The 22,357-nt window shown below is 41.9% G+C and overlaps 1 protein-coding gene across 1 annotated transcript in view; it reads left to right on the forward strand.

The window, feature by feature from the left end:
- Nucleotides 1-22,357, forward strand: part of KMT2C (lysine methyltransferase 2C) — a gene marked incomplete at its 5' end in the record, with an annotated part of 338,124 nt that overhangs the window by 261,979 nt on the left and 53,788 nt on the right. The window contains 7 exons of the mRNA XM_084618362.1: nucleotides 1,776-1,962; nucleotides 14,245-14,349; nucleotides 14,701-14,748; nucleotides 15,975-16,112; nucleotides 16,298-16,330; nucleotides 16,417-16,530; nucleotides 22,150-22,288. Of these exons, the coding sequence (XP_084474488.1) occupies nucleotides 1,776-1,962; nucleotides 14,245-14,349; nucleotides 14,701-14,748; nucleotides 15,975-16,112; nucleotides 16,298-16,330; nucleotides 16,417-16,530; nucleotides 22,150-22,288 (764 nt within the window). The remainder of the gene's footprint in view (nucleotides 1-1,775; nucleotides 1,963-14,244; nucleotides 14,350-14,700; nucleotides 14,749-15,974; nucleotides 16,113-16,297; nucleotides 16,331-16,416; nucleotides 16,531-22,149; nucleotides 22,289-22,357) is intronic.

Genomic DNA, 22,357 nt, shown 5'->3' on the forward strand with positions numbered 1-22,357 from the left:
AAACTGCTAATATATTTAAAGTATAAATGTTTGCTTTCTGATATCTAATTTATCACTCAGTTGAAGTGGCTTTTGCATAAGGAATATATAATAAAAGCTACTCTTTGTAGCTTCTGTAATGAGTTTATTGCACACACCAGGGACTCCCTGCATTCCTTCATTCCCCCTCCCACAAGCTCTCCAACCCTCCCATCTCCCTCTATTTTGAGGACTCTGTGCAACTCCCCCCACCCCTCCCTCATGCCTGGACATTTCTGTGTCCCCCATTGCCCACTCTGCCACATGTGAGGGTGCCTTCTTCCACACACCCTATGTGCCCCCACTTCCCGCCTTTCCCTCCTGGTAGGGGTTCTGTGTGTTGCACCCATCCCCCTATGCCAGGGTCCCCCAGTCTTCCCCCACCCCCATGCTGTGGGCTGTGTTCAAGCCCCCTTTGCCCCATACCCTTCCTTCCTCTTCTCTTCCCCCCTTCTGATGCCTAGAATGTGCCCTATGAAACTTTGGAATTGATTGGATGCAGTATTTAATTTAAAAGTTGTTGAGTTACATGCAGACAGACAGAAAAATGCTGCCACATTGAATACAAGGCTTTCACAAGCTTGGGCAACTATCTCTCTGTCTTCCAGTCCCTTGCTTGGTTGAGCAATAACACTCAAATTACATTCTGTATTTTTTCCCTCCCAGTACACTGAAACACTGCACCTTCAATTTACATACTTGCATATACTGAATACTGTCAAAAGGCTTAGTCAGATCTTGGTATTATTACATTTTCTTTACAGAAAGATCACAGAATATTATTTGATGAGGAAAAAATACTCTGTATTCATGGCAGGGAGAAAATCCTTGAATTAGAACTTCCTCTTATTAGAAGGGATGGATTGGTTTTTTTACTTAATCTGATTCTTGGGAAACATAGACTAGCTCTTTAGCTCTTGTGTGTAGGTTCTGACTTCATTAAAGCAGAGAATAACTGAAATTTAAAAATAATTTTAATTACATTTCTAACAATTAGAGCTTAAAATGATGGGGGTTTCTAGGGCCAAATGAGGAGGTGACAATAAATAAATTAAAAATACTGCAACTGATAAATTGGTTTTAAGATTGTCTAGTCTGTTGACCAGTCAGTGGGTTCCTGATGTACTTTTCCTGAGTCAGCTGCAAGTGAATGGCAGCTATTATACAGCGTATGTAAGTCTGCTAATGAAAATGAACAACTTTATGCTCCATGAAGAAAGAGGTTTTGTGTTGTTGCAGCTCCACAGTGTGATGATTTCTGCTAATTGTTAACCATTCAGAAAAGATGGATGGTCAGTGGTTAGAACACTAGCCTGGGACTCAGGAAACCCATGGTCAGTTTCCTACTCTGCCCCAGACTTCTTGTGTGGCTTTGGTCAAGTCAGGATCTCCTTGCCTCACAGTTATGTTTGTGTGAGGATAAATACATGAAAGATTGTGTTGTGCTCAGATACCATGGGGATATGTTGGTACCTAAGGAAAGTTTTTTGGTATGTTTTTTTTCCTATATAACCTAAGATGTGAATTTAAACTGATGTGGTTGCACCAGTGTAACCACTACTACCCTCCACTAGTGACACACACACACACACGCCTCCCCTCCCCCTTCCAGAGTGGACACTCTTATACCAATATAATAGTGTCCATACGGATGCCATATAACTATATTGATATAACTAGTAAAACTTTCTTATGTAGACAGATATAAAAATTTTCCTAAATAGACTGACTTTAGTGTATGTTTGTCTTCATTACAGGAAGCTTTCTTTGGAAAAGGTCTCCTAGATATCAGTAGACAAAGTAAGATGAGCCTAAATAATTTATCCGAAGAATCACTTCTGATGTCATGTAAAACTAATCAGACCACCAATTTTCTGGATCCATCTTCCGACCCACTGCTTAGTTCAGTGTCTACTCCAGCTCAAGCAAAACTGGGAGCTCAAGGTATACCAAGCTAAAGTTAGTGATAATTCAGTCATGTTTGGTTTTGTTGTTATAGGAGCTTTCCCATGCTTTTGTGTGTTCGTTTTTAACATATACACTTTCTAACATTCTTTAACTTAATATTACAAGACAAGTTAACATTATATTGGGTGATAAGCCACAATTGGGTGTTCATTCTAGAGTCATTATACATAATACACAGCTGCAGACCTTCCACTGACTTGCCTTATACATGTTCTAATAAGACTCCTTGATTTTAATTTGCATGTTTTCAAAACACTTAGAAACAGGGTAGGTGTATCTTGTTTTAGGAAGACAAATCCTTCATGATGGAAGGCTACAGTAGACTAATTGGAAAACAACATTAAAAACCTGTTCTTTGTACTGGTGAATATTTATTTTAAAGTTATTATTCTCTAATTTTTAGTATTGATTATTTTAGTTTCCCAGACTGCTCAGATATTTGGGGATTCTTTTTGCCTTTATATTGTCCCCCATGAGCCTGAATGCTCTTTCAGGGTGCAGTGTGTAGCCAAAAGGCAGCTTTTGACTCTCACTTTCTACTGCACAAGCTGAACTGGGAATATTATTTTAACTTGATGGATAGTGAGTCTTGAACATGGCTGGAGTGCCACAAAGTGCTGCTGAAAGGCCAGCTTCACTCAAGGGAGCAATCTCTCTTTTTCCCAACTGTCCTGCTACTTCAAGAATTCTTTTTCTAAATGTCTCATAGGTATGTCAGGTTTCAGAGTAACAGCCATGTTAGTCTGTATTCGCAAAAAGAAAAGGAGGACTTGTGGCACCTTAGAGACTAACCAATTTATTTGAGCATAAGCTTTCGTGAGCTACAGCTCACTTCATCGGATGCATACTGTGGAAAGCACAGAAGATCTTTTTATACACACAAAGCATGAAAAAATACCTCCCCCCACCCCACTCTCCTGCTGGTAATAGCTTATCTAAAGTGATCACTCTCCTTATAATGTGTATGATAATCAAGGTGGGCCATTTCCAGCACAAATCCAGAGTTTAACAAGAACGTCTGGGGGGGGTAGGAAAAAACAAGGGGAAATAGGTTACCTTGCATAATGACTTAGCCACTCCCAGTCTCTATTCAAGCCTAAGTTAATTGTATCCAATTTGCAAATGAATTCCAATTCAACAGTCTCTCGCTGGAGTCTGGATTTGAAGTTTTTTTGTTGTAATATCGCAACTTTCATGTCTGTAATCGCATGACCAGAGAGATTGAAGTGTTCTCCGACGGTTTATGAACGTTATAATTCTTGACATCTGATTTGTGTCCATTTAGTCTTTTACATAGAGACTGTCCAGTTTGACCAATGTACATGGCAGAGGGGCATTGCTGGCACGTGATGGCATATATCACATTGGTGGATGTGCAGGTGAACGAGCCTCTGATAGTGTGGCTGATGTTATTAGGCCCTGTGATGGTGTCCCCTGAATAGATATGTGTGCACAGTTGGCAACGGGCTTTGTTGCAAGGATAGGTTCCTGAGTTAGTGGTTCTGTTGTGTGGTATGTGGTTGCTGGTGAGTATTTGCTTCAGGTTGGGGGGCTGTCTGTAGGCAAGGACTGGCCTGTCTCCCAAGATTTGTGAGAGTGTTGGGTCATCCTTCAGGATAGGTTGTAGATCCTTAATAATGCGTTGGAGGGGTTTTAGTTGGGGGCTGAAGGTGACAGCTAGTGGCGTTCTGTTATTTTCTTTGTTAGGCCTGTAACGCCCCACTCTACTTGCGCTATATTGATGACATCTTCATCATCTGGACCCATGGAAAAGAAGCCCTTGAGGAATTCCACCATGATTTCAACAATTTCCATCCCACCATCAACCTCAGCCTGGTCCAGTCCACACGAGAGATCCACTTCCTGGACACTACAGTGCTAATAAACAATGGTCACATAAACACCACCCTATACCGGAAAACTACTGACTGCTATTCCTACCTACATGCCTCCAGCTTTCACCCTGACCACACCACACGATCCATTGTCTACAGCCAAGCTCTGCGGTGCAACCGCATTTGCTCCAACCCCTCAGACAGAGACAAACACATACAAGATCTCTATCAAGCATTCTTACAACTACAGTACCCACCTGCGAAAGTGAAGAAACAGATTGATAGAGCCAGAAGAGTTCCCAGAAGTCACCTACTACAGGACAGGCCTAACAAAGAAAATAACAGAACGCCACTAGCCATCACCTTCAGCCCCCAACTAAAACCCCTCCAATGCATTATTAAGGATCTACAACCTATCCTGAAGGATGACCCAACACACTCTCAAATCTTGGGAGACAGGCCAGTCCTTGCCTACAGACAGCCCCCCAACCTGAAGCAAATACTCACCAGCAACCACATACCACACAACAGAACCACTAACTCAGGAACCTATCCTTGCAACAAAGCCCGTTGCCAACTGTGCCCACATATCTATTCAGGGGACACCATCACAGGGCCTAATAACATCAGCCACACTATCAGAGGCTCGTTCACCTGCACATCCACCAATGTGATATATGCCATCATGTGCCAGCAATGCCCCTCTGCCGTGTACATGGGTCAAACTGGACAGTCTCTACATAATAGACTAAATGGACACAAATCAGATGTCAAAAATTATAACATTCATAAACCAGTCGGAGAACACTTCAATCTCTCTGGTCACGCGATTACAGACATGAAAGTTGCGATATTACAACAAAAAAACTTCAAATCCAGACTCCAGCGAGAGACTGTTGAATTGGAATTCATTTGCAAATTGGATACAATTAACTTAGGCTTGAATAGAGACTGGGAGTGGCTAAGTCATTATGCAAGGTAACCTATTTCCCCTTGTTTTTTCCTACCCCCCCCCAAGACGTTCTTGTTAAACCCTGGATTTGTGCTGGAAATGGCCCAACTTGATTATCATACACATTGTAAGGAGAGTGATCACTTTAGATAAGCTATTACCAGCAGGAAAGTGGGGTGGGGGGAGAGAAAACCTTTTGTAGTGGTAAACACCCATTTTTTCATGCTTTGTATGTATAAAAAGATCTTCTGTGCTTTCCACAGTATGCATCCGATGAAGTGAGCTGTAGCTCACGAAAGCTTATGCTCAAATAAATTGGTTAGTCTCTAAGGTGCCACAAGTACTCCTTTTCTTTTTTCATAGGTATGTGCTATGTGTTTAGAGGTATATTATCCCTCTCTACATTAACACTTTGTATTATGCTATATGGTTATTTTGTGACTCATAGCTTGTCTGATCCTTACTGTAAATAGTTTTTTGTACTGTTACCCAATAATTTTGTACCTGTATATTCCTGACGTTTTTGAATGTGCACAAATTGGGCATCTATTATAACTTTTACCTTTGCAAAAGAGAAAATTACTTAGCTGTCTTGTTGCCCTTTGAAAATGGTAGTTAAACTAAAAAGGCTACAACTTTAATGTTGCACAATTAAAATCACAAGAATCAAGGAATGCAAAGATTAAGAACCTTACAGTAATGTTATCACAGCCCCCACTGCACGTTTTCTAGTCTACATTGTATAATAAGTCCCTACTCTGCAAGTAGATACACTCACACAGATCTCTTTACCTATGAGGAGCTCCATTGAAACTCTCCATGGATGCGAACAAAGCTCCATGCTTGTGCATCTACTTGCAGGACTGGGGCCATAAGCACTAATATATTAAGCCAATGGGGTACAAGTTTTTAATTAGAAGTAGAAGAAGAATTATGAAGTATGGAAGAAGTATGGGCTGGATGAATGCACTATAAGGTGGGTAGAAAGCTGGCTAGATTGTCGGGCTCAACGGGTAGTGATCAATGGCTCCATGTCTAGTTGGCAGCCGGTATCAAGTGGAGTGCCCCAAGGGTCGGTCCTGGGGCCGGTTTTGTTCAATATCTTCATAAATGATCTGGAGGATGGTGTGGATTGCACTCTCAGCAAATTTGCGGATGATACTAAACTGGGAGGAGTGGTAGATACGCTGGAGGGGAGGGATAGGATACAGAAGGACCTAGACAAATTGGAGGATTGGGCCAAAAGAAATCTGATGAGGTTCAATAAGGATAAGTGCAGGGTCCTGCACTTAGGACGGAAGAACCCAATGCACAGCTACAGACTAGGGACCGAATGGCTAGGCAGCAGTTCTGCAGAAAAGGACCTAGGGGTGACAGTGGACGAGAAGCTGGATATGAGTCAGCAGTGTGCCCTTGTTGCCAAGAAGGCCAATGGCATTTTGGGATGTATAAGTAGGGGCATAGCGAGCAGATCGAGGGACGTGATCGTTCCCCTCTATTCGACATTGGTGAGGCCTCATCTGGAGTACTGTGTCCAGTTTTGGGCCCCACACTTCAAGAAAGATGTGGATAAATTGGAGAGAGTCCAGCGAAGGGCAACAAAAATGATTAGGGGTCTGGAACACATGAGTTATGAGGAGAGGCTGAGGGAGCTGGGATTGTTTAGCCTGCAGAAGAGAAGAATGAGGGGGGATTTGATAGCTGCTTTCAACTACCTGAAAGGGGGTTCCAAAGAGGATGGCTCTAAACTGTTCTCAATGGTAGCAGATGACAGAACGAGGAGTAATGGTCTCAAGTTGCAGTGGGGGAGGTTTAGATTGGATATTAGGAAAAACTTTTTCACTAAGAGGGTGGTGAAACACTGGAATGCGTTACCTAGGGAGGTGGTAGAATCTCCTTCCTTAGAGGTTTTTAAGGTCAGGCTTGACAAAGCCCTGGCTGGGATGATTTAACTGGGAATTGGTCCTGCTTTGAGCAGGGGGTTGGACTAGATGACCTTCTGGGGTCCCTTCCAACCCTGATATTCTATGAATTATGCAGCCTTACTGCTGCTTTAATGTCATGTTATGCATTTAATTTCCTGTTTTTTAAAGCTTGGGAGGAAAAACAAAATAGGAAATGCTAGGGGAAAATATAAAACCATGCAATTGCATACTTTACTTCTGCTGGTACAGGTACCTAGTGTTTTAATTATTGAAGTATGTTCTCTCATTCCCCATTAATATATGTGCATTTCACAGGGGCATGGTGCAGTGTTACATGAATAACCCTAGTATCTCCAGAATAACAGCTAGGGAGCAGCTTTTGCATCCACTCTTCTCTATGACCATGTAGCCAGTGCTTATTGCTTGGTGCCTTACCAACCAGAGGGCCATGGAGACCTGTTCCCCAGGAAGAGGGGTTAGAAGACTCAATCCTCGTGCCCTCTTTCTGAGTTTCTGGACTCTAGAAGTCTCAATCCATTTCAGGGCACAAAGCCTGAGAGCCCAGGAACTTTAAACAATTTTTTTTGTTTTGTTTTAAACTGAGACAAAATGTGGAAAAGTTCACTCCAAAACAAAAATGTTTCAAAGAGTAAATTCTGAGCAACAGAGAACCATGTAGGCTTAGTTTAAACTTCAGTAAACATAAGTATAACAGTAATTACCAGCAGCCACTATAGGTTTATAGGAATGCCAAGTCAGCCGATGTATCCATCCTGCTGTTGAGATTTCAGTGAGTCAGAACTATGACTTGTGCATATTCCATCTTGCAATACACCATGAGATGGCTGGAGTGCCAGTGATGGAAGTCCAATGCCTAGCCTGATTGGTTTCAGCGTAAAGATTTTTTTTTTAAAAACTCTTGTGCTATGGCTGTGTGTGCGGCTAAGAAACAGTTCTTTCCCTCCATGATAGCATCTGCAGATTTATTTCAGATGGTAGATCATCTGGTAAATCTGGACTGTCTCAGCTCAGTAGCTGGTCTAAGTCCCTCCCATTGTAAGGAAATTGTTTTGCTCTTTTGTGGACAATATTGATCAGATCAGAGATGGCTTATCTGTTTCCGGGGTGACAAAACAAGCTCTTGAGGGAACAAGGGCCTTGTCTTCACTCCTGGAATTTCAGCCAGTAATGCTCCCTGAGGTACTAGAGACGTTGGGAGAATTTTGTCCCTCAGCCTTTGCTTTGGATCCATGTTCTTTCTGGCTGATGAAGGCCAGAGAGGAAATACTTACTTATGGAGATGGTCAGCGTCTCTCTTGTAGGAAGCATTAGCGCCACTTTTGCTTAAGAAGACATCACTGGCCACTGCAATCTTGCTAATTATCAACCAGTATCACATCTTTCCCTTTTTGATTAAGATTGTGCAGAAGGTTATGGTGAGACAGCTCTCACAGTATCTGGAAGACTTTGACCTCCTTGACCCTTTGTCAATCTGGCTATAGATCTGGCTATGGCACAGAGACTGAATTGATCACACTGGTGGCTGATCTCCTTCTTGTTAGGGATGAAGACCAATGTCAGTGGTATTAGATCTGCATCAGCTGCCTTTGATCAGTGGCCTTGTTCTTTACTCTCAGAAACCCCTATTACAACAGATCTTAATGGGTATTTGTGTGCAATTGCTTGTCTTCTTGGAAGAGTTCTCAAGGATGGGGTGTTGCAGGTTGCCACTGTGTCATCCCTTCTGTTCAACATCTATTTGGGACCCTTAGAAGGGTTAATAAGGAGCCATGGGGGTTTAGTGTTTTCAGTATGCTGATGACACCAGTCTATAGGTCTCTGTCTCATCTGACTTGGATGATGGGTTCAGTGCCTCAGCCCATGTCTGGTTGAAATTGGGGCATAGATGAGAGCGACGTGGCTGAAGCTCAATTCAGACAAGACTGAGATGGTGATGATGGGTTGGGGGAAACAGCCAGAAGCGGTGGTGAAGGTGATATCAGGGATTATCACTGCCATTAGTTGTTAGTGTTCACAATTTAGGGTTATTTTAGACTCCCAGCTGCTGTTTGAGGATCGTATTACAGCAGTGACTCAGTCAGCTTTTCCTCATCTGCATCTGAGTAAGTGGTTGCAACCTTTCATTTTGGATGCAAACCTCGCCACTGTTATCCCTGCTTTTGCAAGACCCGGCTATTGCAGTGCTCTCTACCTGGGGCCACTGTCCCAGGGTACAATCTAGACCGATGAACAGCTGTATCCCCTCAGCTCTCCAACCTGGGGTGCCTTTTACGCTGCTTTGCTGTGAGAGTTATCATTCCTGGTCTCCTCTCACATAGCCTCCAACAAGTAAGTTGCTCCCAGTTATAGTGTATGAGTGCTATAGCCAGCCACCCATGAATTACACTGCAGAGTAAAAAGAAAAGGAGTACTAGTGGCACCTTAGAGACTAACCAACTTATTTGAGCACGAGCTTTCGAAAGCTCATGCTCAAATAAGTTGGTTAGTCTCTAAGGTGCCACTAGTACTCCTTTTCTTTTTGCGAATACAGACTAACACGGCTGCTACTCTGAAAACTGCAGAGTAACTCCATCAAATTTCCAGCCCCAGACTTCCCCCCAGAAATGTACATTTTGTACCACCCAGCTCTCTCCTAGACAATACAAGTTCATATAAAATCCGCCATTTTATTAATAGAAAATGATATGCACGAATCCTGTTATCCCAAAGGGAACTTCCCAAACACTTCAATCCAAACACATTGGTTTACATAAAATAAAACAAGTTTATTAATTACAAAAGATAGATTTTAAGTGATTACCAGTAATGAGGCATCAGAGTCAAAATTGGTTACAAGAAAATAAAAGTAAAACACAACTAATGCCTAATTTAACAAGCTAAGTGAACTCAAAGCAAAGGTCTCTCTCACCACATGTTACAGCAGTCTTACTGCCTGAATTCCTTTCAGTCAGGATTCTCCCCCAATCCAAAGTTGTTTCCTCTGTTCTTCAGGTGTTGTGGGTGCTGTGGGTAGAGAGAAAGGGAGGAATTATTTGGGGCGCCTACTCTATCCTCATAGTTCTTTCTCTTCTTCAAGAATCATCTCCAGCTCAGGTTCAGAAGACATAAAGTCTGTGTGGATGGGAACCCCCTCCTCTTTTTTTGTGAAATTACAGATTTTCACCCATGTCCTCTTTCCTGCCAAAAAATGGCCATTTAACAGGCGATGGTCCATTTGATTTTGTTGACACCTGGCTGAGGCATTGGCTAGCCTTTTGTCTCTGGGGAATGGTTTGTGGCTGTTTCCCCCAGACTGGAACATGTCTTAGTAATACCATACAGTGGAATCTTATAACTTTACATGCAGTGTTGCCACACATATTTTACCAGGACATATGATCAGCAAATTACAAGTTTTCAAATGATACCTTACAAGGCATACGTTATACAAGATTTATCATAGTCCTGTAAAAGGGGTGAATATAGGGGTACAGACTGTCAAAGCCCCACCTTAAAACCATTCAGAGACTGAAGCTGGTGCAGAATGCAGCAGCTCAGTTACTGAGCAGGGCATCATACTGGGATCACATGACCTCAGAGCTCCAGGATATACACTTGCTGCCCATTGGTGGAGTTCAAAGTGTTGATTATGACCTATAAAGCCCTAAATGGCCTGGGATCGGCCTCCCTGAGGGGTTGTCTCTCTCGCCAGGCCATACTACCACTGCTGCAGTTAACAGGGTTACCTGAGCTGGATCCCCCTTGTTATAAAAGAGAGGGACAGCTGGAAGGACATTCTCTGTGAGGGATCTGGGACTCTGGAACTTGTTCTCGCTCTATCCTCCCCGAACCTCTCTTACCCTCCTTTGGTCTGAAATATCCCGTTTGGTGATTATTTGGGCATGCTACAAAAGACATCTGTTTGATATGGTCTCTGGAGGTGGCTGAGGGTATGCTTCCCAGATGATGATTAAGGCAGGTGGTTGGCAGAGTTCCACTGGAACGGATTTTAATGTTGCTGAGATTTAATTCAATTGTATGTATTGTGTAATTAATTATGTGAGACAGCCTAGAGCCTTAGATAGGCATCTTTATTATTTGAATGTAAATAAACAAAAACAAATAAATGCAGCAGAGGAATGAAGTTCACAAGGTAGCAATATAACTGTGTTCATTCAGGAACCCAAAAATGCAGGTAAGTCATTTTTCCTTTTTGCTTGGCATTAGTTTTCATCTCCAATCCAAAACAGCCAAGTGAAGTGACAACTGGTGTCAAGCCTTTGGCTTTCATCTGAAGCAGCTGACCAAAACAACTTGGCAGTTTCCAAGCTACGACTGAACACACATTCAATTTAACTGAAAGAAAAAAAAGTGACAAATATTAGAACAAATGGGAAAAAAGCTCTTTTAAAAAAAAAAGTGACAGTGAACACAACAGGAACAGAGCTGGCCAACAGAGAGGCAGTCTAAGTTGTAAGCTCTGTTCAGTTACATCTTTTCACCATGAGCCATTTCTAACTACTTAGATTAAGATTTTTGTTTTAATTAAAAGGTGCTTAAAGTATTAAGGACCGTGCCAAGATAGCTTTATTGAAGCCTAAAGGGAAAACTGCCACAGCATAGAAAAAAATATTGCAGAAAAACTGAAGGGTGCCAATTCTGCCTGGGTGTTTGCTACATTAGGGGACTTTTTTTTCCTCCTTCAGTAACTCTGCCATAGGCCAGGTATGCATTCTTGGTTGGAATTTCATAAAAGCCAAGCATTGACTGCATGTGATTCTTTTAGCTAGCCAGCTAGTAAGCCATCCAGCTATCTTATGTCATCAGCATCACTTTGTGGTGCTACATGAATTACCCAACCATTTGCATGATTTGTGTACTGGCACCAAAATACAAAAGTTAATATGCAAAAGGCAAAATTTTATCACAAAAGCAGAACCAACTTTTGTTCACAGTACTGTACTTACGTTCCATAGTCTTTTGTAGCACCAGGTACACCGATTAAATAAAAAACTATCCACAGCTGATATATTTCTGAGGCACTTAAAGTGCTTCCCTCATTAAAATTAGTCCCTGTTCTCTATGCACAATAATGTCGCTCAATTTGTAGCCATTCTCCTCTGATATATTGTCCTATAAATTGCAAAGTGAGCATGAAGCATAAAACATTACCCAATAAAAGGCAGTACTATGCAAATGATGGGTGTAAATGATTATACAAAGAGGGTCAGGTCTATTGTCTGGTCTACTCTGATTTTTAGCATGGTTCAGGGAAGAACCATTAGGAGTAGTGGGATCAAGTTAGAGAAAGGAAAACTTAATCTAAACAGCTGAAAAAACCTTTAGGTCATGTGAGGTCTAGAAGACTCTGGCGTAGCCTCAGGAAGCACACCCCTTGAGCCAGGTTACACTAGATTGAATAAAACTAAAAATTGCTGCAATGGCAGGGTTGGACAGTAGATGTCTTTCCTATTTCTAGTTTCTATCATTCTAGTGGTGTGTCTTACTGATGTCCCTCTTTCTCCTACCCACCTTCACTTGCCTCCATCTCTATTCCATGTTAGGTTTCAGAGTAACAGCCGTGTTAGTCTGTATTCGCAAAATGAAAAGGAGTACTTGTGGCACCTTAGAGACTAACCAATTTATTTGAGCATAAGCTTTCGTGAGCCACAGCTCACTTCATCGGATGCATACTGTGGAAAGCACAGAAGATCTTTTTATACACACAAAGCATGAAAAAATGGGTGTTTACCACTACAAAAGGTTTTCTCTCCCCCCTCCCCACTCTCCTGCTGGTAATAGCTTATCTAAAGTGATCACGCTCCTTACAATGTGTATGATAATCAAGTTGGGCCATTTCCAGCACAAATCCAGGTTTTCTCCCCACCCCCGCCCCCCACAAACCCACTCTCCTGTTGGTAATATTTTATCTAAAGTGATCACTCTCCTTACAATGTGTATGATAATCAAGGTGGGCCATTTCCAACACAAATGCAGGTTTCCTCCCCCCACCCCACCTCCCACCCCCAGGAGAGTGAGTTTGTGGAGGGGACGGGGGGGGGGGAGAAAACCTGGATTTGTGTTGGAAATGGCCCAACTTGATTATCATACACATTGTAAGGAGGGTGATCACTTTAGATAAGCTATTACCAGCAGAAGAGTGGGGTGGGGGGAGAGAAAACCTTTTGTAGTGGTAAACACCCATTTTTTCATGCTTTGTGTGTATAAAAAGATCTTCTGTACTTTCCAAAGTATGCATTCGATGAAGTGAGGTGTAGCTCACGAAAGCTTATGCTCAAATAAATTGGTTAGTCTCTAAGGTGCCACAAGTACTCCTTTTCTTATTCCATGTTACTGTCTACTCTTCATTTTTTACTTCTGAGGTACTTCTCCGGGTGGTTTCAGTAGTCTTTACTTTCCCTGATAGACTTTCTAAGTTATTCCGGTTTATTTGTCAAACTCATCCTATTGGAATGCTTCATGATATTCAGTGATTTGTGTTGAAGTGTTTATCTGCAGATATTTTTACCTAGAGTTAACTATCAATTTGTTTACAAATGTGTAAACTGCCTCAAGTTAAGGCTAGGGTGGACACTTCCCAAATATTCAATCCAGGCTAGAGGTAGAATCTGATCCTGCAAACCATGTACGTATGTTCGTAACTTTATTCACAAATGAATATTTCCAGGATTACAAGAAGAAATAATTATTACAGTGAACTAAATGCCATGGTAGCCAAATGATTATAAATTGCAGGGTCTGAAGATACTTGTGAACATAACTTCCCCATCAGTAGTAAAAATTTAAATTTCATCTTTAATGTTTACAGTGCTGCCAGCTCTTGCAATTTTATTGTGAATCTTGCGATATTGGGTGTTTCTTTTTAAAGCCTTAGATCCTGGAGTCATATTATTTTGAAAGAAAGCTTAAATTTAAAAAAAGAGGAAAAAAAGGTGTGTTTCTTACCTTCATAGTTTGCAGAGAAAACCCAAGTGTGCCCTAAACGTTTAAAAAATAGAAGGCAAATAAAAAAACCATTGTTTTTGTTTTGTTAAATGTCATGAATTTTAAACCACTCATGATTTTTTGACACTTTGAGTTATCAATACAGTTGATATTTGCCAGGTATAATAAATATAGCTAAAGAAAAACTTCAAATGCGATGTTCCCTCAAAAATATAATTAATAAGAAAATCACTCTCATAAAACAGAAATTTTTTCCCCAGCCTGACTTTGATTTATTTTCTCCTTATACTTATGTACATTGTGGTTACCTAAGACATTCTTCCATATTATGATATACTGAATTAGAGTTGGTTTACTTGTTTAAATTTGTGGGATTATTGTTTTCTCTCTCTTTTTTAGAAATTCTCCCTATATGTTTTTTCCCAAAATCATCCAGTCAGTCTTCCTTACAACATGCTCATTCATTACATTTACTAAATTTAGGAAATTGCTAAATCCATGTAAATCACTGGACAAATAATTTAATAAACATGTGAGTGTCATGGTTGTATTGATTTTTAGTTTATTGTATCTTACATAGGTAGTTCTGATGACCCTTTGGCTGACCTTTCAGAGGTCTTGAACACAGATGATGATATTCTTGGAATACTTTCTGATGATTTAGTAAAGTCTGGAGATCACTCAGGTATGAGCTTTTAACGGCTCCTTGGTGGCTGTTTTCTTTGTTCTCTTGATTATAGACACATTTCATGTGTTATGTTCACAGGTTATGTGATGTATGGCTTTGATATTTACATAACTGTTTTATCAATTTCAGAAGGACTTTTATCTCTTCTTTTACAAAAACCATAAACTCTTCAGTATTTTGTTTTATTCAGTCCTTTGCTTTGCTGCTTATAAAGGAATAAAAACAGCTGCTGATGTCTATCATACCTGCGTAGCTTTTTCAGCATGCAGCAGTGTATGCTCTTAGTTTATTTTTCTTTTTTTTTTCTCTTGTTATAATCATCCATTTTATCTGGTTTGGGTCCTGTAGGTCTTGATTTATGCACTTTCCAGGTTGAGAACTCACCCTCCCCATTTGGTAAGAAACTAAACAATGGATGACCCATGGTTAGAAGTAGTCATCTTTCCTAGTGGTTTCAGCTGAAAGAACTGTTTGTGCATGCATAGATGTTAGTGCATCATTACTCTGTGTAACTAATCCATGCTTTCATTTTTTGCTATCTTTCTGGTTTGTTTGAGCCAAGCACAATTTACAAAACCTGCACTATGCACTTGATAGATAGTTTTCTTTTGAATTTTTTGAATACATTTGCTATTTTTGTGTGTTTCACAATGCAAAACTATGCATTTCCTTGCTTTCTTTCATATTTGACAGTATTACACATAGTTGTATTAGTGATATATTTGTTTTTAATTTAAAAACACATCTTAATTATGCCTATGTATAAAGCATGAATAAAAAGATCGTCAGTCTTTTTTTAATCACTGGTGATGATTGATCACTTTTACATAAAACTTCTATATAAAAACACAGGTTTATGATAACTAGAAGAAGCAGGCTACATTATTTTAAAGGTGCTTCTTAGTTGGAATTTGGTGCTGCAATACCTTTCAAGTGCTAAAGTCACTTGTGTACAGTAGTACCAAGAGTCTGTTGCTTCTGAGATATTTTTCTTAACTTTTAAAAGGATATAATAAATGTCACAGAATAAGTAACAATTGTATTTTCTCAACACCCACAACTGTATTTTCTAATTTAATGCAGAATATTTTAGCCCTGTTTTGAAAGTAGAAGCTGCTGCCATTTTAATATAGGCCAAATATTTACTAGTGTGAACTGTATTTTAGTAGATATTTAATCTAACACAGGAGGATTCAGTGAGTTTTGGGGGATACTTAAGGTCAAAGGTAACTTCCAGTCAGGTTTAAAAGTACCTGCTGCAGGAAATTCCTGTTTTTAAAATAAACAAAATAAAAAGTTCTAAGAGAATTAAATGTTTGAAAACATCCTGTGGCTAAATTTAGAAGTCCCATTACAACAAAATTTGGTTCAAAGTCTTCTAATTCTAAGCATTTCATTAAATTAGATGCCTTCCTCAAACTATGCAGCAATCTAAATTGGATATTTTCTGTTTGTTATTGATGTCTTATTTTCCCTTGAACATCAACTTTTAGATTTTAGTGGATGGCTTTAGTTTACAACTAAACTGTAACCAAAAATCATTTTGGAAATGTTTTATGCCCTTTGTCCTGTGTCAGTAGATTTCCTTGTTTACGGCTGACTTAATATTCTTACCTCTTCAGCTGGACTAGATATTGGTCCCATCTCTGACGATCCTTCCTCTCTGCCTCAGCCAAGTGTCAATCAAAGTTCACGGCCCCTCAGTGAAGAACAATTAGATGGAATTCTCAGTCCAGAACTAGACAAAATGGTCACAGATGGTAAAATGTTTGTCTTACATCTTGACTTTGTAGAATACTTAAGCAAATACTTCCTATTTTCTATTATAACTATGTAATTTGAAATTAGCCTTTGCAATTGTAATTACAGAATTAATTTTATTATGTTTTATCTAGGAGCATGAAATAAATTATTGCTAATTTTGTGTTATTTTTACTTTGCCCAGGTGCAATTCTTGGCAAACTGTACAAAATTCCAGGTATGTGCTCTTGAGCGTTGCTGTCTTTTTTATTAAATTTAGTTTATATAACCGAACCTGCCAAGTTATGCATATTATTTTTACAGAGCTGGGAGGAAAGGATGTGGAAGACTTGTTCACTGCTGTACTGAGTCCTGCAACCACTCAGCCAACTCCTTTGCCACAGCCTCCACCTCAGTTAATGCCTTTACACAATCAGGGTATGGTCTTCTGTTTCTTTTAAAAACAGGCTGTACAAAACCAATTATGTATCTTTCATAGTATAAATATGATGATAAACTATGCTAGGGTAAAAAGAAAAGGAGTACTTGTGGCACCTTAGAGACTAACCAATTTATTTGAGCATAAGCTTTCGTGAGCTACAGGTAAATACTCTATATGCTTTATTTCACAAATCATGTTGAAATTGAGTGTCTGATACATATGTGAATGGATTTTGATATCTGAGAGGAAAAGCTATCTTTTGTTAGACAGACTTTTTGTGGAATACTGGAGCTCTTCCACCGGGTGACTGTGGTATAGTACTGTAAGTGGTCTGCAATAAAGCAGGGCTCCTATTATGACATTTTGTCTCATTGCTTTGTCAGTACATCTAAGCACACTCTCACGGTGAAGAAGGAGCTAATCTGCCCCTTAATTGTAACATTTTTGTCTAAATGTGACAATGCCATTCAGTCTAATTTCTGTAAAAAAGGTTAATTTAAGAAAATTGACTGGCACTATTCAAACAAGGAAGAGAGAACTAGCATAATTTTGCAATATTTACAATAACAAAAAATGCAAAACCAAATCAAATTTCTTGTTTCTCAAGCCATGATTCCAGAAGAAGGCTGGTTATCAGACTTACTTTATTTAGTTCTACCATCTTGGATAGATTTTTCTGAGAAAATGCTGGAATAAGTATCCTAGAATTCTAGGTTTTCACTCTGAGTGCCCCATCAATGGTATTTCATGAGCTGTTTACATGAGGGGTTCCCAGGCTTTGTTCCATGAGCCGCACCTGTGCAGCAGCATTATGCACTGTGGCCCACTATTAACACAGTTCTGTCAGGGAGAGTGGCACCAGGGGGCGTGCATGGCCCCTCACCTCAGCAGGGACCAGGGCAAGCAAGAGGGTGAAAGGGCCAGGCAAGTGCCACAGCCTGCTCCTGCCGACACCCTCCACCTCAGCAGCCCGCTGAGTGCCTTGAGCTCATTACCTGGAAGCCATGCCCCAGTCACTCACCCAGCACCTTAGCATGCCTCACAGGCACCAGGGAGGAGCTCAGGGGTTCAAAGGGCTGGACAGAGGTAGCCGCTCAGGCTGGGCCTGGCCATTAACTGTGACAGTCCTGATCACAGCATTGTCCAGGAGGAAACAGAGCAGCACTGCTGAGCCCAGGTCCCTGGGAGGGCCGCGGAGCCGATACTCCAGGGGTCCTGATACCCACAGACCATGGGGTGTGCAGGCTCAGAGTGGGAACGGCAGCAAACCTTCCAGCTGCCCTGAGTGCCACCACCTCTTGGCCGTCCCCATTTCCTCGCCCGGCATCTCTGCTTCACCCTCTGTCGCCTGCTGGGGATGCTGGGCTCCTCTGACCCTGGGTGAGGATCATCGCCAGCCGCGACTATGCCAATGTGTATAGTTTTGGGGGGAGCAACAGCCCCCTACCCTACCCTACCCTACCCCCAGTGGCAGACCACCCAGCACTGTGTTGTGGCCCACTTGTAGGTCGGGGCACACAGTTTGGGAACCCATGTTTTACATAATATCCAGGTGCATAGTTAAAAGCACTCTTTTCTCATCAGCCATCATTTCTAGTAGAGTTGGCACTCGCTTAGGTGCAAGCAGAGAGCCCATTATGATGTATTTGTGCTTCAGAAATCTATTCTAGTGTCTAAATTGATTTCAGTAGTGAGTAATTCTAGAACCACCAGATATCTAAGAAAGGAAAAAATGATTTGTTTGTTAATGTGGATGAATTTCTAGAAAAATATAAGACTTCAAAAAGTTCTAAAAATGAGATAATTTAAAGCAAACGAGAGGTAATAGATTACATGGCCAGTTTGTTCCTACGTCATGTCTGCACTAATATTTTAATGATACAAATAAAATGCTCTGCCCTAATAGTTGTGTAAAATTGCTAGACTGAATATTTTATTGAAATATTGAGGTACATTTGACTAGATTTATTTATTTCATTGATAAGAGTCTTGAAATCATATGTTGGAAAACTTTACCCTGGTATACCAACTGTCTCTGAAGAGTCGATTCCTAGTTAAATGGTTAATATTTATTCAAGAATTGTAAAAGGAGATAGCGTGCGGTGCCTCTATGTTTGTTATCTGGCATCATGGATTTGTTTTCCTTTTCTTTTTCTTGATGTAGCATTGGTTCTTCTTCAAGCAGTGTCCGTATGGGTGCTCCACTATAGGTGTATCTGCCTCCCTGTGCTGCTGATTGTAGAACTTCGGTAGCAGTGTCCTTTGGGCCCGCACATGTGCTGTCTCTTCTCCTGCTGCGCCACGAGGCTAGCCAGCATGCACCAGCACGCCCCGTCCTCGGTTCACTGTCCTTGCTCACTGTCCTCGGTTCCTTCTCAACTGCCCCTGGCTAGAGCTGGAGCCTTTAGCTGTCCGTTAGTAGATCGTTAACTCTCCTTTTCATTTGTTAATCTTTAGCTTTTAGAAACCCTTTAGCCGCCTTTAAAAAAAAGAAGAAGAAAGAAAAGGCTTTGTTCTTGTGTAGACCCTCAGTGGCGGGGGACCCCCTTGGACAAGGCTCTCCAGGCTTCAAGAAGTGTTGCACTTGCAGCGAGGCGATCCCAGTCATGGACAAGCACTCCCAGTGCATTCGCTGCCTCGGCGAGAGCCACATCCAACAAAAATGTTCCCTCTGCAGCAAGGACAGAGGGAGCAGAGCAAGGACAGCTCCTCTGTTCCCTCTGCAGCAAGGACAGAGAGCTCTGCCAGAAAATCATCTTTATGGAGGCTGCTCTCTGACCCCCGCCCTCCGGCGGGCATGACTCTTCCCCATAACCTTCGACTTCAAAGGATAGTGCGTTGAAGAAACGGTCCAGGGACTCCTCTCACAAGTCGAAAAAGAGAGCGAGGAGTCCCCTCAGCGAGCGCAGGAATAGCCGAAAGCAGTCACCATCTCATTCAGTATCTTGGGCACCGCTGACACTAAGATCATCTAGCACCCACACCTCATGGTGACCCTCGGTGTCCGGTACCATTGTTAGGCCCACGGACCCTTTGGACATGGGCACCGAATCTTTGGTACCTAGAGACAAGGGCAAACACCCTAAGATGCTCCTGGTACATGAGCTGTCATCGGTATCGCCCATCCAGCACCGGAGAGATCAGTATGGACAAGGTCCCCATCTCCCCCAGCATTACCACTGACACCAGGATGCTCAGTACCTGCAGAATTCCATCAGGTCAGTGACCCCGCTATGTTGGAAACTCCTGACTCTCCGCCCCTTGGTGCTGAGATCACAGCACCAAGTCATGGCTGACCAAGGGGTATTTCCCCACAATCATGCTATGCCCCTCTGATGTCCAGTGATGGATCGTACAGCGAGCTGGAAGGGGTTTCTCCATACTCCTCCTGAGCTCCTTATGGGACCCAATATCGACAGGGTCCAGGAATATACCACCAGATGGCACTGTCACCATCTTGGGTACTGTCACCCAGGAGCACCTCCATCAGGCCCTATGCCACCGCAGTGGTCATTCTGGGGCCCTTGTGCAGCGCACCAACAGCCTACTTCGAGGGCACTGAGCATTGTCCAAGAGTCTCCCAGTCATGCTCCCTCGGCTACAGCATCACAGGCCTCAGAACCCCAAGAAGTGGAGGAGCAAGAGGTGGACACAGAGGAGGAGGTCACACCCAAGGCCATATCCTCTTTCGCTGGATGAAGCAGTTGTGCTGTCACCACCTTCCATGATGGATGACTTCCGCTTGTTCCAAGAGCTGGCGAAGAGAGTCGTGGAAACCCTCCTCATACCATTGGAGGAGGTTAAAGATACGCACCACCAGCTTATCGACATCCTCCATGCTACATCTACCTCCATCAGACAGTGCTACCAGATTTGTAACATGAACGATCCATACACAGTCCAAAAGATCTATCTCATCGTCTGTCGTCTTCTTTAAGAATGTCCCCATCTCAGAGATCTGCAGAGCGGCAGTCCACAGTTTCACAGAACATTATGCAATCACTAGGGACTCTGCCTCTGATGTCATTTTTAGCTTCACAGTACTATAATCTGTGATTAAACCGACCACGAAGTCCCAGCCCTCCAAGGGGGGTACTGCTTGGATTCGCCCACAGTGGAGCACCCATAGGGACACTATTCAAAGAAGAGGAAGAAATTACTCACCTTGTGCAGTAACGATGGTTCTTCGAGATGTGTGTCGCTGGGGCTGCTCCACTATATCTCCCTCCTCCCCTACTTTGGAGTTCGCACTATGATTCTGTGGTAGAGAAGGAGCTGAGGACGGTTAGCCCACGCGACTTTCTATCCTCATGGTGCAGCACGAGGAGACTGTGCATGTGAGGGCCCAATGGACACTGCTACTGAAGTTCTCCAATCAGCAGCGCAGGGATGTAGATACACCTATAGTGGAGCACACATAGGGGGACACAAGATGAGTAACTTCATTGTCTGGCTGTAATCTGAGAGATCAGAAAATAGTAATAGCTGTTGCTGAAACACCAATTCATAATATTTGCTGTGTCTCCTTTAGGGGAGAACTTTGAAGGCTAGAAATATCACAATGGTTGGCAGCCTGGGATATTGTAGAGCTGTCTGTGTGCCATGTTCTAGTCTTTGCCAGTTGCCAACCAGACAATCTCAGTTGCTACATTACAGCTGAAGGGGCTTAGCTTTTATTATTGTTATCTATTACAGTAGCACCCCTAGGTCCCAATAAGGACTGCGTCCCCACTGTGTTCCTTACCCTCATATCTGAACAACCACCAGTTACCTCTGTTGTAGAAGCAGGAGATCCTAGCTGCTGGTTGTAGGCCCCATGGATACCCAGTTGCCAGTAGTAAAAGAAAAATATGTTCAAATAACAAAGGATTTGGGGCCTGCTGTGCACCCATATATAGAAGAGTTGTGTGCACCTTTTGGTGAATTTTAGGTTGTTTTCCATTAATTCATTTCCAAGTATTTAATAATATATAACCAAGCAGTATTAACTGATATTCAAATCACTAACTAAGTAAAAATAAATGCTCAAAGTTGCTCTTCTATTTCCCCACCCCAAAAGATACATATATGTAAGATGGAATAATACAACACAGTCTGGCCTGAGATATAAAATTAGTTAAGTTGGGAAATTCTCAGAGAATCCTTTGACTTGCCAAAATCATAAGAAACATGTACATGTACAAAGGACTCACTAAAGTTTATGGTGGTGGAGAATGATATATGTTCGTAAATCCTCTCCAAAAGGTTAAGGTTGGCACATAGGAACATATGACTGGAAGGGACCTCCTGGGTCATCGAGTCGAGTCCCCTCCTATCACAGACAGTCCCATCATTTAATCCTGTCAAATCATTTTATCAAGCTCCAGTTTAAAACTAGTTAGGCTGTTTCCTCCTACTACTGCTATTGGAAGTTGCACTAGAGCCTCACTCCTCTGAGGGTTAGAAACCTTCTAATTTACAGCATAAATGTATTCATGGCGAGCAACACAGAATGTACAGATAAGTAGTTTCTCATTAGACTAAAGGCCTGTTCTTCACCGAAGTTTGTCTTGAACACCTTGAAAGCCTTCAGACACTCATTCTTTACATAGATCATTTCAACTTTTGCCTTCCAGGGGAAAGTGTGTTTTCAAGAGTGCCACTTATGAATGGCCTGATTGGACTTAACCCCCATCTCCCTCATACACCTTTGGCTCCTGGAGGTGGACTAGGCACTTTCTCTCCTATTACACAACCACCGTACAGTGATACCAGGTAAGTCAAGCTGAAGAATGTGGAATTACTCATCAGTGAGCCTAGCTTGAGTGGTATCTGTCAAGCATA

The sequence above is a fragment of the Lepidochelys olivacea genome (assembly GCF_965140295.1).
Source record: "Lepidochelys olivacea isolate rLepOli2 genome assembly, chromosome: 2".
Classification (NCBI taxonomy): Eukaryota; Metazoa; Chordata; order Testudines; family Cheloniidae; genus Lepidochelys; species Lepidochelys olivacea.